Below are 17850 nucleotides of genomic sequence, written 5' to 3' on the forward strand. Positions count from 1 at the left end.
ACTTTTTATTCCCTCTAATTCATTTCTAATCTCATAGCATTGTGGTCAGAAAAGATGCTTTATATGATTTCAGTTTTGTTAAATTTACTGAGGCTTGATTGGTGACCTAAGATGTGATCTATCCTGGAGAATGTTCCATGCCCACTTGAGAAGAAAGTGTCATCTGCTGTTTTTGGATGGGATGTCCTATAAATATCAATTAAATCTATCTGGTCTATTGTGTCATTTAAAGCTTGTGTTTCCTTATTTATTTTCATTTTGGATGATCTGTCCATTGGTGTAAGTGAGGTGTTAAAGTCCCCCACTATTATTGTGTTACTATCGATTTCCTCTTTTATAGCTGTTAGCAGTTGCCTTATGTATTGAGGTGCTCCTGTGTTGGGTGCATATATATTTAATATTGTTATATCTTCTTCTTGGATTGATCCCTTGATCATTGTGTAGTGTCCTTCCTTGTCTCTTGTAACATTCTTTATTTTAAAGTCTATTTTACCTGATAGGAGTATTGCTACTCCAGCTTTCTTTTGATTTCCATTTGCATGGAATATCTTTTTCCATCCCCTCACTTTCAGTCTGTATGTGTCCCTAGATTTGAAGTGGGTCTCTTGTAGACAGCATATAGATGGGTCTTGTTTTTGTATCCATTCAGCAAGCCTGTGTCTTTTGGTTGGAGCACTTAATCCATTCACATTTAAGGTAATTATCAATATGTATGTTCCTGTGACCATTTTCTTAATTGTTTTGGGTTTGTTTTTGTAGGTCCTTTTCTTCTCTTGTGTTTCCCACTTAGAGAAGTACATTTAGCATTTGTTGTAGAGCTGATTTGGTGGTGCTGAATTCTCTTAGCTTTTGCTTGTCTGTAAAGCTTTTGATTTCTACATCGAATCTGAATGAGATCCTTGACATGTAAAGTAATCTTGGTTGTAGGTTCTTCCCTTTCATCACTTTAAGTATATCATGCCATTCCCTTCTGGCTTGTAGAGTTTCTGCTGAGAAATCAGCTGTTAACCTTATGGGAGTTCCCTTGTATGTTATTTTCATTTTTCCCTTGCATGTTATTTTTCTTTTTTCCCTTGCTGCTTTCAATAATATTTCTTTGTCTTTAATTTTTGATTACAATTTGATTACTATGTGTCACGGCGTGTTTCTCCTTGGGTTTATCCTGTATGGGACTCGCTGTGCTTCCTGGACTTGGGTGGCTATTTCCTTCCCCACCTTAGGGAAGTTTTCGACTATAATCTCTTCAAATATTTTCTCTGGTCCTTTCTCTCCCTCTTCTTCTGGGAGCCATATAATGCGAATGTTGTTGCGTTTAATGTTGTCCCAGAGGTCTCTTAGGCTGTCTTCATTTCTTTTCATTCTTTTTTCTTTATTCTGTTCCACGGTAGTGAATTCCACCATTCTGTCTTCCAGGTCACTTATCCGTTCTTCTGCCTCAGTCATTCTGCTATTGATTCCTTCTAGTGTAGTTTTCATTTCAGTTATTGTATTGTCATCTCTGTTTGTTCTTTAATTCTTCTAGGTCTTTGTTAAACATTTCTTGCATCTCCTAGATCTTTGCCTCCATTCTTTTTCCGAGGTCCTGGATCATCTTCACTATCATAATTCTGAATTCTTTTTCTGGAAGGTTGCCTATCTCCACTTCATTTAGTTGTTTTTCTGGGGTTTTATCTTGTTCCTTCATCTGGTACATAGCCCTCTGCCTTTTCATCTTGTCTATCTTTCTGTGAATGTGGTTTTTGTTCCACAGGCTGCAGAACTGTAGTTGTTTTTTCTGCTGTCTGCCTTTTGGTGGATGAGGCTATCTAAGAGGCTTGATGTGAGGGACTGGTGGCGGGTAGAGCTGACTGTTGCTCTGGTGGGCAGAGCTCAGTAAAACTTTAATCCACTTGACTGTTGATGGGTGTGGCTGGGTTCCCTCCCTGTTGGTTGTTTGGCCTGAGGCAACCAAACACTGGAGCCTACCTGGGCTCTTTGGTGGGGCTAATGACAGATTCTGGGAGGGCTCACGCTAAGGAGTAGTTCCCAGAACTTCTTCTGCTAGTGTCCTGTCCCCATGGTGAGCCACAGCACTCCCCACCCCAGCCCTGCCAAAGTCCTGCATTCAGTTCCCGCTAGGCCTCAAAATCTGATTCTCTAGGAATTCCTCCTCCCGTTTGCTGGATCCCCAGGTTCGGAAGCCTGACGTGGGGCTCAGAACCTTCACTCCACTGTGTTGACTTCTATGGTATAAGTGTTCGCCAGTCTGTGAGTCACCCACCCACCAGTTACGGGATTTGATTTTACTGTGTTTGTGCCCCTCCTACCATCTCATTGTGTCTTCTCCTTTGTCTTTGAATGTGGGGTATCTTTTTTGGTGAGTTCCAGTGTCTTCCTGTCAATGATTGTCCAGCAGCTAGTTGTGATTCTGGTGTTCTCACAAGAGGGAGTGAGAGCATGTCCTTCTACTCTGCCTTCTTGGTTCTTCCTCCCACCTATATTTTTATACTTCATCTTAGCTAAGTGTTTCTATAGACAAAGTCACACCGTTGACAGATTCCTGCCATTGTAGATTCATATTAGCCTTGAGTGATATTTAAATTGCTTTGCAATGTTAGTACACATCTCTAGGAAGCTCTTAATTTTTTCCATGATTGTTCTTTTTTTTCACTATTCCTCCCCTTTCCCCATCCCCAGTATATTAGATGTCTTTGCCTCTTACTCCCAGAAAAACCTTGATCTTCTAAGAACTCAGTTCTGTAACCTACTTGATTTGTGTCCATCTCCTTTTCCTTCTCTCTAGTCCTGCCTACAGTCAAAGGCTAACCCTTGCTTGTGGTCTGGACCTCATCCATCCTTTCTTGCCATCTCAGAGACCTTGCGATTTTACTGTCCTCACTGTCTCTTTCACTGTCACTTATCTTTGCCCACATCTACATCTAAACATGCTCTAGTCTTTTCCTCTTGAAAAAAACACCAAAAAACCCAAACTGTGTTTAATCCCACATTCCTATTTGTGTGCCTAAACCTCAGACTGTTTGCCCCACACTCCCTTGTTTAAGATCTTCTTGTACTTCCTCATTGAGAGAATTCATGTCTGTTATCAATTCTGGACACAATTGTAGGCCTTATATCTTAAATTATTACTCTTCTTATTCTTTCTATTCTTGAGGAATTTTTTTTAGATTTTCATCTGTCTTTCATGTCCCTTACCCTCTCTTTTATAATTTCCACTTCTTAATCTCTCTGTGCTATATCTGTACTTTTGTTAACTCTTTTTTGTTCACTCACCATTTCTTTAGCTCTATTTATTTATTGTTTCTATTTAGTGAATGTGTTTTTAAATTTTACGAATTCTTTGGGTGTTTTGTTTTTGTTTTTGTTTTTTGCTGTACGTGGGGCCTCTCACTGCTGTGGCCTCCCCCGTTGCGGAGTACAGGCTCCGGACGCGCAGGCTCAGCAGCCACGGCTCATGGGCCCAGCCACTCCGCAGCATGTGGGATCTTCCTGGACCGGGGCACGAACCCGTGTCCCCTGCATCGGCAGGCGGACTCTCAACCACTGCGCCACCAGGGAAGCCCTGTTGTTGTTTTTTTAATGGACCTGGTCTGGTTTTGTTTTTCTTTCTTGTTTTTTAAGAGTGTTCAGCTCTTTCCTCACATCTAAAAATATTTTTATTTTGAAACAGTGTCAGACTTACAGAAAAATTGCAAATATAGAGAACTTTATTTTCCTCAACCATTTGAGAGTAAGTTACAGTCATAGTGCCCCGTCAGCCCTGAATATCTAAGTATTTCTTACAAACATGGATATTCTCCTACAATATCATGGTACAGCTATCACGAACAGGAAATTAATATCGCCAGATTACTAGCATCTAGTCTTTAGACGCCATCTGAGTTTTGACAACTGCCTTAATTTTTGAGGATTATAGGCCAGTTATTTTGGATTTGTCTTTTTTTTTGAAGTTACTAGGTTCAGGCTATTTGTTTTATTTTATTTATTTATTTTTTTGGTTGGCCGTACCACATGCACGCAGGGATCTTAGTTCCTGACCAGGGATCCAACCCGTGCCCCCTGTGGTGGAAGCGTGGATTCTTAACCACTGGACCGCCAGGGAAGTCCCAGGGTTATATATTTTAGAAATGATATTTCCATTGCATTTTGTCACATGGCATATAATGAGACTTTTCCAATGAAAAGGTTTTCTTTCCCCCTTATAATTAGTATTTTGTGGAATAAACTGTGAGACTATGTAAATATTTCATTCCTCGTCAGACTTTCAGTTTATTTCAGTATGGACTTATGGATTTGTATGGGTTATAATCCATTTGTTGTGATGCTCAGATTGTTCACAATTAGGCATTGGGAGCCCTTTAAGCTGACTCCATGTCCTTTTGATATGTCCCCACTATTCTTTTAATGCTTCCTTACTTTCTGACACTGCAAGTATATTAGTTTTCTCTTGCTGCTGTACCAAATTACCACAAATATTAGCAGCTTAAAACCAGACAAATTCCTTAGTGCACAGTCAGAGGTCTGGGTTGGGTAAGTTGGTTTCTCTGCTTAGATTCTCACAAGGCTGAAATCACGGTGTTGGCCAGCTCTTACTGTCAGGAGACTCTGGGAACAACCCGCTTCCAAGCTCATTCAGGTTGTTGGTGGAATCCAGTTCTCTCCTTGGAGTGGTAGAACCAAGATCACCATTTCCGGTCAGTTAAGGGCCTCCCTTAGCTCCTAGAGGCTTCTCTCCCATCCTTGCACACGTGTCCCTATATCTTAGAGCCAGAAAAGGTGATGCTTTGAATCCTTTTCACACCTAGAATCTCTCTTGAGGTCCCCTTCTGCCGCATTTGTCTTGCTTTCTCTTCTGCATCTCCCACTGACCCTTCTGCCCTTCTTCGGTTTTTAAGGGCTCATTCAGTTACACTGGGCCCACCCTCATATTCAGAATAATCCACCTGTTTTAAGGTCAGTTGATGAGTACCTTAATTCAATCTGCCAAGTGCCTTCAGAGCAGTACCTAGATTAGTGTTTGATTGAATAACCAGGAGAAGGGAAACGTGGGGAATTCTGCTTACCACAGAAGGATATCCCAGGTTCTTTTTTATATAGAATGTTGTTCCTTTCTCATATTTTTGATTTCTTCTCTTAGGTTCTTAATAATTTAAAATCTTTATCTCATAATCTTTATTTGCTGTTTCTATTTTCTAAGGTTCTTAGAAGATAGTCAAATCTTAATGTCCGCTAACTTGTGATCAAGGGGATTGTTCTTTCCATGTTTTCTAATTTTGGATTGCAAACTCATTTTCTAGCCTGGGTTGAGGATATATCCCTTCAAAGAGGTTTTGTGTTTGTTTCTGCTATATATTCAAGTGAGGGTATTGCCTGACCTCTTCTTATGTTGATTCAGCATTTGGGATTTTCCAGACCAGGCAGATGGTGTAAGTTCAGACCCCAAAACCTATTTGAAGGCAAGGGCGTGGCTGTAAATTCTCAAGGCAGATCTTCCATCCTCTATCCAAAGCTCAGATCAAATTGGACAAACTTCCTTATTTTATTTTTCTCCCTGTGTATGCCGTGATTTTGGGGTTTTGTGTTTTGTGGGGGTCTTTGGGGGTGGAGTGGAGAAGGGATGGGTTAGTTTTCCCCTAAAAGTGTAGCCATGGGAAAGTCTAAACTATATAAACGGGGTCTCATTAATTTCAGCTTTCCCTCCATTGGAGACCCAAGGTTTTATCTCTTTTCCTTGTGGTGAGCATTAAAGCCAAAGCTCCTAGGTTCCTGACATAGGCTGGCTGCTTCAGGGCAGCTGTTAAAGCCTTTCCTCTTTATTTGGACCCCTAATTTTTTTTGTGTGGGTTTAGCTATTCACATTTAGGTACTTTTAATTAGGAAGGTTTTTAGGTTGTCGAGTCTGCCTTGTTGCCAGAAACAGAAATTCCCCCATTGATTTATTTATTTATTTTTTTGAACCACTTCATATTGGCTTCTGCAACTACTACTACACTCAGGTCAGGAATAGCTTTCACATTGTCAAGTCCAAGTGAGTATTTTTCAGTTTTCTTCTTTCTTTTTTTTTTTTTTTTTTTTTGCGGTATGCGGGCCTCTCACTGTTGTGGCCTCCCCCGTTGCGGAGCACAGGCTCCGGACGCGCAGGCTCCGGACGCGCAGGCTCCGGACGCGCAGGCTCAGCGGCCATGGCTCACGGGCCCAGCCGCTCCGCGGCATATGGGATCCTCCCAGACCGGGGCACGAACCCGTATCCCCTGCATCGGCAGGCGGACTCTCAACCACTTGCGCCACCAGGGAGGCCCCTAGTTTTCTTCTTACATGACCATCTTACATCACTTCCCCATCTCTTCTTTTTCCACTTGCCCTCACTTGGTTGTCCTACTGTTCTGACCATTTCTTTTTAGTTTTTTGTGACTTCTCCTTTATCCTGATTTGGTGTTGAAATTCCTTGGGGCTCACTCCTGAGCCTCTGCTTTACTCACTCCATAATTCTCACCAAATTTAAGTTACTTAAAATCTTTTGTGTAAAGTATTGCAATAACTACCTAACCAATCTCCCTGATTCTACTCTTCTGTTGTCTTTTAAGGCATTGTTCACTTTGTATTCAAAGTGATCTCTTAAAAATATTATTATGATCATGTCACTCTCTTGGTTAAGACGCTTTAATAGCTTTCCATTACTACAAAACTGGAAAGTCCTTTATGGCCTGCAAGGTTTTACCTGAGCTGACTCTTGGGCTGGATTCTAGCTTCTTTTTTTTTTTTAGTTCCCCAAGCAGGGATCAAACCTGCACCTCCTGCAGTGGAAGCTTGGAATGGGTCCTAATCCCCCTGCAGCGGTCCTAACCACTGGACCACCGGGGGAAGTCCCTAGCTTCATTTTGAGCATCTTGTTTCTTTGTTTATTATACCACAGTGGCTGTGTCCATTAGGGTCCATTGTACGTAAGCCACAGAAGTAGGTTCTGTCGAGTGTAAGCAAAAAGTAATTTATTGGATATATACAGTTATTTTAGAGAATTAATAGAAAAACCTTATTCTAAAACTTTTGGAGGAGAGAAGTAAGGGTAGCTTAAAGGGCAAAGTGAACAAGAACTAATAGACTCCTAATATTATTACCATTAGACTAACTTAGGTCTGATCATTCTCTGCCCTTATGAGCATGCATTCAAGGTGTAAGTTCCCAGCAGAGACAGTTCGCCTCAGATTGGATTACATGTTCATCCCTGGGCCAGGAGTGCATGAAGTGGAGGAGGGGTACTTCCCTAATAGAAAATAGGGTGCTATTTGGAAAAGAAATGGGAAAGAGGTCTAGGCAAGTAAAATTAGAACTTCCCCTAAGGACTTCCTTTTAGTTTATGTGTCACTTTACAAAGGCCTACCCTTTACTGCGAATTTTTCTTTTCTCTTTTTTTTTTTTTTTTTTGGTACTGCTAATCTTAAGTTACCCCTCATATTCTGTCATAGCACATTCTACTTTTTCATCATAGCACTAATATTTGTGTGATTATTTAACGTGTGACTCCTTTAAGCTTCACGAGTGCAAGGATGGTATCTGTTTTCTTCTTTGTAGCATCTTTAGCAGCAAGTATTGTATCTGGGCATATTAGGTGCATAAATATTTGTAGAATATTGTAAAATCAGGTCAGCTCTGCAGTATTCAATTGATATCAAAATGATATTCAAAACATTTAAAAATATTTTAAAGTGAAATGAGAAAATATGTATGGTAAGTGTAAGAGGATTAAAAATTCTATGTCCAGTATATAGGCAACTATATAGAGCAAAACCGTAAATTCTGCACCAAAAAGTTTGAAAATATATAAAAATATTAACAGTCTTTGTGGTTGATTTTTTTTTTTTCCTACTTTCCCATCTACTTAAAATTTAAATAATGAGTATGTGTTGTCTTTACGGGTAAATTCAAAAGAAACAACACATAATGAACAAAATTGGGATTGATGCAAAATACTTTACTCTGTCTACCAAATATAGCTTATCAAGTTTAGGTGATTTTAACTTCTAGATGCACTTCAGACACATCTTTCTTCATGGTCAGTTCCACTGCCATTTTCAGAGGATCATAATCTTTCATCTAGTTTATGGAATAGCCTCTTAAATGATCTTTCTGTTTCCACTCTTCCTCCTTTCTATTCATTTGCTACACAGCAGTTAGAGGGATGATTTTTTTTTTTTTTAAACCCCTGCCCTCCCAGAGGCAGGGGATGTGTTTTTTTAATTTAATTTAATTTTATTTTATTTTTATTCTTCTTTTTTTTTAAGACCATACTTCATTCAGATTTCTTTTGCTTTTTTTTTTTTTAGTTTTATTTATTTATTTATTTATGGCTGTGTTGGGTCTTCGTTTCCGTGCGAGGGCTTTCTCCAGTTGCGGCAAGTGGGGGCCACTCCTCATCGTGGTGCGCGGGCCTCTCATCATCGCGGCCTCTCTTGTTGCGGAGCACAGGCTCCAGATGCGCAGGCTCAGTAATTGTGGCTCACGGGGCTAGCTGCTCTGCGGCATGTGGGATCTTCCCAGACCAGGGCCCGAACCCATGTCCCCTGCATTGGCAGGTAGATTCTCAACCACTGCACCACCAGGGAAGCCCGAGGGATGATATTTTAAAAATCCAGTTCTCGGGCTTCCCTGGTGGCGCAGTGGTTGGGAGTCCGCCTGCCGATGCAGGGGACGTGGGTTCGTGCCCCGGTCCGGGGGGATCCCACGTGCCGCGGAGCGGCTGGGCCCGTGGGCCATGGCCGCTGGGCCTGCGCGTCCGGAGCCTGTGCTCCGCGACGGGGAGAGGCCGCAGCGGTGAGAGGCCCGCGTACCGCCAAAAAAAAAAAAAAAAAATCCAGTTCTCACTATTCGTCTTTTTTTTTTTTTTTTTTTTTTTTTTGTTACGTGGGCCTCTCACTGTTGTGGCCTCTCCCCTTGCGGAGCACAGGCTCCGGATGCACAGGCTCAGCGGCCATGGCTCACGGGCCTAGCCGCTCCGTGGCATGTGGGATCTTCCCGGACCGGGGCACGAACCTGTGTCCCCTGCATCGGCAGGCGGACTCTCAACCACTGCGCCACCAGGGAAGCCCTCACTATTCGTCTTTATTGTCTTCCCATTGATCTTTTTAAAAAATATTTATTTATTTATTTTTGGCTGTGTTGGGTCTTTGTTGCTGCGCATGGGCTTTTCTCTAGTTGCAGAGAGCGGGGGCTACTCTGCGTTGTGGTGCGTGGGCTTCTCATTGTGGTGGCTTCTCCTGTTGCGGAGCATGGGCTGTAGGCACGCAGGCTTCAGTAGTTGTGGCTTGTGGGCTCTAGAGTGCAGGCTCAGTAGTTGTGGCACACAGGCTTAGTTGCTCTGCAGCATGTGGGATCTTCCCGGACCAGGGCTTGAACCCATGTCCCCTGCATTGGCAGGTGGATTCTTAACCACTGCGCCACCAGGGAAGTCCCCTTCCTATTGATCTTAACATAAATTCTAAACACCTCTACGTGGCTTACAAGGTCCTGCGAGATCTACTCCTTCCCCTCTCTAACCTTGTCTTCTACCACTCTCTCCACTATACTTGAGCCATATTACCTTTTTTTTTAACTTGGCTTTTTAAATTTTTTTTTGCGGTACGCAGGCCTCTCACTGTTGTGGCCTCTCCCGTTGCGGAGCACAGGCTCCGGACGCGCAGGCTCAGCGGCCATGGCTCACGGGCCCAGCCACTCCGCGGCATGTGGGATCTTCCCGGACCGGGGCACGAACCCACGTCCCCTGCATCAGCAGGTGGACTCTCAACCACTGCGCCACCAGGGAAGCCCTTAACTTGTCTTTTGAACGAGCTTTTCTGCTTCATTCTTCGCTCAGTTAACAACTACATACCTAACCTTTAGGTCTTGTTATATCATTTCTTCAGACAGATCTTTTCTGCTTCTTAATTTTTCACTCTCATTATACCCTTTCTCTTCCATCACATAGCGTTTGCCACAATTTATATTTGTGGTTTTTAAAAATATTTAATTAATTAATTTATTTGGTTGCTCTGGGTCTTAGTTGCTGCCAGCAGGCTCCTTAGTTGCAGCTCGCGGGCTCCTTAGTTGTGGCATGCGAACTCTTAGTTGTGGCATGCATGTGGGATCTAGTTCCCTGACCAGGGATCAAACCCGGGACCCCTGCATTGGGAGCACAGAGTTTGACCAGGGAAGTCCCATGTGTTTGTTTTGGTGTTTGCCTCCCTAATTGTATATTCCTGAAGAACAGAGATCTTTTCTGTCTTGTTCCCTACTTTATTCCCTGCTCTGAGCACAGTTCCTGTCTTTTAGTACATATGAAATAAATATTTCTTGGGTGGATGGATAAATGAATCAGTATGTTACTGCCACTCTCTGTATCATTCTGCATCTTTGTTTCTTTTTGTTTTGTTCTGTTTTTCATTTCATTCTTTTTTAAAAATTTTTTAATTGAAATATAGTTGATTTACAGTATCTTTATTTTAAAACATCCCATTGTCGTGAGTAAAAAATGGGGACTGTTTGTGCTGAGACTCCAGTTCTTAAAAGTACCTGTGAAGGTGGCCTAGTTCGTTCACAGCATGATAAATTTGCTAGAGCACACATTTGTGAGCACACACACATTTGCACACATATGCACACTTGCCTCAAATGAGCAGCCTAGAAACAGAAAAGACAAATGAAGACTCCTAGTCTACACAGCTTTTGAAACAATAACAATAGCCTCTAAGTGTCTAGTGTGTGCCAGGCATTTAATCCTTACAACCTAATAAACGACAAGGTGTTCTCATGAACCCCACTTCACCTCTTTTTTTGTTTTTTAAAATAGATTTATGTATGTATGTATGGCTCCATTGGGTCTTTACTGCTGCATGCGGCCTTTCTCTACCAGCAGCAAGCAGGGGCTACTCTTCGCTGTGCTGCGTGGGCCTCTCATTGCTGTGGCTTCTCTTGTTGCAGATCACGGGCTCTAGGCATGTGGGCTTCAGTAGTTGTGGCATGCAGGCTTAAATAGTTGTGGCACGCAGGCTTTAGTAATTGTGGCTCGCAGACTCTAGAGTGCAGGCTCAGTAGTTGTGGCATACGGTCCTAGTTGCTCCCTGGCGTGTGGGATCCTCCCAGACCAGGGCTCGAATCCGTGTCCCCTGCATTGGCAGCGGATTCTTAACCGCTGTGCCACCAGGGAAGCCCCCCCCCTTCACCTTTAAGGAAAGAAGCTTAGCGAAGTTAAGTTGCTTGACCAAAGTCACGCAGCTGATCTCGGGTCCAAATGAGCCCAACCCTGCAAGTTTAATTACTAAGCTATACTGCCTTGCCAAATAGGATTTCACTCATTCAATACTGAATGATAATAATAAATATGTATTGCAAATCTAGTATGCCTGGCACTGCTCTAAGTACAGTACTGGGAATAAGGCAGTGAACAAAGCAGACTCCCATCCTCATGGAGAGTACATTTCAGAGGGACATGGGAAAGACAGTGAACAAAAGGAATAAGGAAAACACGCAGAATGATAAATGTGATAACGAGCATGGAGAAAAATCAAGCAGGGAAGTAGATGGGTGCAGTGAGGGAGTTGCAGTACTCAACAGGGTGGTCAAGGAAGGCCTCTCGGAGAAGGTGCCATTTGAGCCGAGACCTGAAGGGTGCCAAGACATCTGTGAGGAACCCAAGGAAACTTCGGACAGAGGAGGAGACGCAAGCACGGTCTGTCTGGCACACCCTGACGCTAAGAACCCCAGAGGGGAGCCTTTTTCAGGACAGCTGTATGTTATACCTGCGCTGCTTCTCTCCCTCGGGCGCCCGTGGGTGGGTGAGCAGGTCTCCGTCCTCACCGCCACTGTCACACGTGACGGCTGACCCAGGCTGGTCCTAAGCCCTGGCCTCCTCTCTCGCCAGTTCCATTCGCCAAAATTCATTCCACACGAGGAGCGCTCCTCCTGACATTGCTCATTCCACACGTCCTCCCACTCCTGGTTACACACAGGTAAAAGTGTGGTAATGCACCTTTGTTTGCCCATTGGATTAACAAAGATGTAAAGACTAGATAAAATCGAGCGTGAGGTGGAAAACAGGCACTTGGTCTCTGTTGGTGAAGAGTGTAAACTGGTACAGCTACCCTGAACGGAAGGTGCACAATATTGTATCCTGAACAGGTGAATTTGAGGGTATTTTCCTTGAGCTTGTGCATTGCAGGATTCAGTTATATTTAATTAGATGAATGTCACCTTGATTTGGATTAAAATAGCATATAACTTGTAAAAGATGAAAATAGAGTGAAGTTGAATAGAAAGCAGGTACAGAACAATCTAAGGAGGATTATTTGCCTTGTGGAAAAGGATCTAGAGGTCTTAGTGAACGGTTAATGCTGTACCATCATACCTGAGGTATGAGGGAGTTGAGGTGAGCCAGTGATCCTCATTTTCAGAAAAAGATTTAGAATTCCATGCTTTCCTGACTTGATAGGAAAGGAAAATTTTGATTTGTTCTATTTTATTACAGTAACCTGAATACCAGTTTCAAAGTGTGATTGCTGCGTTTTTAGCTGTGCAGTTTCCCATTTAAGATCAAGCTAATGCAGTTAAAAAACAGACTTAAGTTTAGAGATTGAAGATCCTCAAACACACCACAGTTTTACTTCTCAGTATTATACTTTCATGATATATTATTGCATGTGGTAATGGTATTTGCAGTTTTCAAAGTGTAGTACGGACATTAGAGGACCTGACAATTAAAATACTGTACTTTCCTGACTTAAAGATAAATTTTTAACTAGAGCACTAACTCTAAAATAGCTATAGCTACCATTTATGGCAACTTACTGTGTATTAGGCACTGTTAGAGCCTTTACATGGGTATTCTCAAAAACCTTTAAGGTAGCTATTACCTTGGTTTTTAGAAGAGAACAGTATGGAGGCTCACAAAGTTTAAGATCCCAAGGTTGGGAGAGCCGGGACGTTTGTCTCAGTCAGAAACTTGTCCTGTGGTGATGTCAGCCTGCTGCCTCCAGCTCACTTTCATCTTTTAGTTTTGGGAATTGGAGATTCCATGTACGGTATGCTTTTCGACATTAAAAAAAATCAGCACTCTACCTTTTAAGGTACTTTGAAAAAGCTGAGTTCAAGTACTTCTCTCTGGAACTCTTCCACCCCAGTCTCTTCCTCTGAACTTAAGTCGTTTTTTGTATCGTATGTCCTTCTTATGGTATTTAGCATTTCCTTCCTGTATCATAGTAGCTTGGGAGTACTTATTAGCTCTGCTGTGAGACTATAAGTTCTTTGAAGGATGAATTCCTTTCTGTTCTTTGCTATCTTCATTGCCTTTTAAAAAATTATTATCAGAACCTCAATAAGTATTTGTTGAAAGAACTATGGGGTAAACAACTTAAAACAATTTTTTTTTCTCACCTACATGCCTGTCCTTTGGAATGTAGGTTTATAAATATTCACTGCATTTATGTGCTCTTTTCTGTCCTCCACAGCCAAACTTCTTAAAAGAGTTATCATGCCAAAATTTCTTGTTACTTTTCATGACTTCTTTTTCTGGCCTTACCTTAAATGACCAATAGAATCATTTGACCTTTTCCTTTGAAATTCTCTTAGGTGGTTTCTAAGATTCTCTCTGTTTCCTTATTTTGTTCTTTGTGGTCCATCTTTCTTTGTCTACCCTTTAAATGGTAATGTTCCCTAGGTCCTGTCTTTAGTCCTCTTCTCTTGATCACACCAAGAACTTCCCTGGGTGATCTCATTTTTCCTTGCCTTGCCTTTGATCAGCTTCCATATCACAGATTTTTTTTTTTTTTGCGGTACACGGGCCTCTCACTGCTGTGGCCTCTCCCGCTGCGGAGCACAGGCTCCGGACGCGCAGGCTCAGCGGCCATGGCTCACGGGCCCAGCCGCTCCGTGGCACGTGGGATCCTCCCGGATCAGGGCACGAACCCATGTCCCCTGCATCGGCAGGCGGACTCTCAACCACTGCGCCACCAGGGAAGCCCAGAAATCTAGACTTTTTAATATGAAATTTCCGTGTTTCTAAATATGAACTAGTTAGCAGGCCAACAGTAAGCCTTTCTGAGTTTTCACGTTTACTTATTCTATCTTTGTCATCCTTCTGGCTCCTGATTTGTGTCTCCAGACCTGATTTTTTTCTGCTGAGCTTCAGGCTCATCCCATTCTGTTTTAGATGATATAGGAGTTTCGTGTCCCACAGGCATCTCAAAGACTGTGATGATCAACCTCAACCTCAAACATGTAATTAGGAAGTGGTTTTGGTTGTAAAGTCACATGGCTATGAGTTTGACTCTTGGTTCTACCATCTACTAGGTCACTAAAGGAATTAGTTTATTTCTTCAAACTTCTGTTTGCTCATATGTAAAATGGGAGTAATAGTTACTTCATTGGTCTGTGGTCCTAGCACAGTGACCTACACATAGTAACAAGTGCTGGATACTCTCAGTTGCTGTTTCTACTTCAGTGAATGTTACCACTCTCACAGTCACTTACTGGTGTTTAAGAGTCTTTTTTTTTTAAATTAATTTATTTATTTTTGACTGTGTTGGGTCTTTGTTGCTGCACGTGGGCTTTCTCTAATTGCGGCGAGCAGGGGCCACTTTTCCACGTGGTGCATGGGCTTCTCCTTGCAGTGGCTTCTCTTGTTGTGAAGCACTGGCTCTAGGCGCCAGGCTTCAGTAGTTGTGGCATACGGCCTCAGTAGTTGTGGCGCACGGGCTTAGTTGCTCCATGGCATGTGGGATCTTCCCGGAACAGGGATCAAACCTGTGTCCCCTGCATTGGCAGGCAGATTCTTAAACACCACACCACCAGGGAAGTCCTAAGAGTCATTTTTGACTCTTCCCTCTTTTTTATTCTTCAGATCTAATTAGTTACCAGTCCTATGAATGTTGTCTTTGTAATGTCTCATTACTGCTGTTACCTTAGGTTTGTTTTTTTTAATATTATTATTATTTTTGCTCATCAGTATCATTGTAGCAGCCCTTAACAGCTTTCTCAGTCTCTGTTTAAATCCCCTCCCCAATCTGTTCTCAGCCTTGTACCAGTGATTTATTTATGTTTTGCTGAAACACCAATCTGATCACACCAGACTTCTGCTTACAATACTTTGGTGGCTTCCGATTGTCTCTAAATTTTTAACTTTTAACATTTTAACTTTTAATGTTCTTCTTGATTTGATTCCGGCTTATTTTTTAGCCTCATTTCTTAAGCTACACGGATGGCACTTGGAAGTTCTTAGAATCCACCTGGCTCTGTGGCGCCTGTTTCTTCCTCAGAATGCCCTTCACCTCTGTCCTGCAGCTCCTTTAGAAATTAGCTTTAAAAGCACACATCTCTCCCAGTTCGCTTTTTGACCCCATCCTCTCTCACTCCAGGTCTGGGTTAGATAACCCTCTTTATGCACTCATAGCCTCCCGAGGATATCTCTATCATAGTACTCTTCACGGTCTTTTGTAATTGTCTCTTTTTTCCACTAAGCTTCTTGAAGGCGGAGACCACATATCTTGAATGGCTTTGTATCTCTAGGGCTTAGAATAATGTCTGGCAAACAGTGAGCTCTCAGATGTTTGTGGAATGAATGTATTTGTTAAGTGGATAAATTATCTTTATTCTGGAGAAATTGTAGATATAAAAAGATTCTTAGGAGCCTCAATTATAGTTGTAAGGCCTTTAAAAATGTCCCAATTTTTGTATTCCCCTTGTTTGAAGATTATAGATACTTTTATTTATTATGAATCAATAATATTTATATTCTTTAGAACAAAGTAAATTTTACTGTTGATATAACCAAGCACTGTGTTTTCTCAAAAAAATTTTTTTGACTATAGCATACTTAGGTTCTTTTTTTCTGCTTTCCTCTTGTTTATAGTGTCAAGTTCTTAAGGTCTTATTCCCTCCCAGCCTCCCAAGAGCCCTGGTTTATTATAAGATTCCTCAGCTTCCATTGCTGTTGACTCTATGGGCCAGATAATTGTTAGTTATGAGGAGCTGTCTTGTGCATTGTACAATGTTTAGCAGCATCCCTGGCCATTACCTACTAGGTGCCAGTAGTACCTCCTAGTTTTGACAACCAAAAATGTGTCCAGACATTGTCATATGTCTCTTGTGAAGCAGAATCACCCCTGGTTCAGAACCCCACTGGTTTGTAGAGATTCCTGTCTCTTAACCTTTATCCTCAAAGAGCCTCTCCTTCTCTGTGGACTCTTTGTTTATCAGCATAAGAGCATGATCTCCCATCTTGAAAAAAAAAAAGAAACAAAAAACCCACAAAACACTTTTTAAAGTAACTCCTAGTTTCTGCTTAACTTTTGCTCATTTTCTCTTTCTGTCCTCTGTCCATCCACTTTTCTAGAGTGAATTGCTTCTACTCTTTCTTTCTGGCTTTTTAACCCTGTGATGCTACTGAAAATGCTTTCAAATCTCTTTCCTCTTTTCCTGTGTTCTCTGAAGTGAATGCTACCACCACCTAGCTTTCCACGTCACCATCATCTCTTAATCCTCTGGTCCCTGGCCACCCCGACTGCTACTTAGATACCCCATTTGGTCCGTCATAAAGTCCTGTTTATTCTACCTCCTGAATATCTATAGAATCCACCTGTATTCTTTATTCTCACTGCTGTGTCCCACCAGTGGCATCAGGCTCTTTGTTGTTCTCGGAATATCAAGTCTAGTCCTGTTCCATTTTATTTTCTGCTCTGTAATGTGGATGACCTTTCTAAAACAAAGTCTCTTCCCATTTCAGACCTTCTCAATCATGAGTGCTGGGGCTCTAGTATCTGCATTTTTGAAAAGCTTACGAAGTGATTTTTATACAGCTCTAATTTCTTCATTCTCCTATTTCAGAAACATGTTACTGCTCTTAGGAATTCCTAAACCCCTTATTATTATTTTTACAAAGCACTTCCTGATGTGATCTCTGTCTCTTAACAAATCATCTTTGACGTATGAAAAAAGTCTTAGTTTCTTTAAGACAAGTGCTTTATGAAAAGTCAGTATTTATACATTTAGTTCATGGGGTTTTGTTTGTTTGTTTGTTTGTTTGTTTGCGGTACACGGGCCTCTCACTGTTGTGGCCTCTCCCGTCGCGGAGCACAGGCTCCGGACACGCAGGCTCAGCGGCCATGGCTCACGGGCCCAGCCGCTCCGCGGCATGTGGGATCTTCCCGGACCGTGTTTTTTTTTTTTTTGACATCAATAAAATTTATCATTGTGGGAGGGATCAGGAGGAAATGTGGGTATTCTAACTTATTGATTAATGTTGTGTATCTGTGACAAATTTGGCTGCTAAATTATAAAATATTTAAATAAGATTTTTTTCTTGTAGGTATTTATAGCAGCAGTGATGTAGCAGTATCATTTCCAAATGTAGCATCTGGCTCAGGATCCAGTACTCCTGTCTCCAGTTCTCATTTACCTCAGCAACCTTCTGGGCATTTACAGCAAGTGGGAGCGCTCTCCCCGTCTGCTGGGTCGTCTGCACCCTCTGCTGTTGCTACAACTCAGGTAACTTATTACCATGTTACAAAGTAACATGTACATCCGTTTGTCTTTTTTTTTTCTAAACATCTTTATTGGAGTATAATTGCTTTACAATGGTGTGTTAGTTTCTGCTGTATAACAAAGTGAATCGGCTATATGTACACATATATCCCCATATCTCCTCCCTCTTGTGTCTCCCTCCCACCCCTCTAGGTGGTCACAAAGCACCAAGCTGATCTCCCTGCGCTATGCAGCTGCTTCCCACTAGCTAGCTATTTTACGTTTGGTAGTGTATATAAGTCCATGCCACTCTCTCACTTCATCCCAGCTTACCCTTCCCCCTCCCCGTGTCCTCAAGTCCCTTCTCTACAT

The 17850-nt window shown here is 42.1% G+C and overlaps 1 protein-coding gene across 11 annotated transcripts in view; it reads left to right on the forward strand.

The window, feature by feature from the left end:
- The window catches only part of MLLT10 (MLLT10 histone lysine methyltransferase DOT1L cofactor), a 246798-nt gene that overhangs the window by 200676 nt on the left and 28272 nt on the right, over positions 1 to 17850 (forward strand). For all 11 annotated transcript variants that reach the window (XR_009531819.1, XM_060097691.1, XM_060097695.1 and 8 more), the window contains one exon: positions 17324 to 17502. Coding sequence is in view for 10 of the 11 variants with exons in the window: in XM_060097691.1 (XP_059953674.1) it covers positions 17324 to 17502 (179 nt within the window). In the remaining variant the exon portion in view is untranslated. The remainder of the gene's footprint in view (positions 1 to 17323; positions 17503 to 17850) is intronic.

This window comes from Mesoplodon densirostris, chromosome 4, assembly GCF_025265405.1.
Source record: "Mesoplodon densirostris isolate mMesDen1 chromosome 4, mMesDen1 primary haplotype, whole genome shotgun sequence".
Taxonomy (NCBI): Eukaryota; Metazoa; Chordata; class Mammalia; order Artiodactyla; family Ziphiidae; genus Mesoplodon; species Mesoplodon densirostris.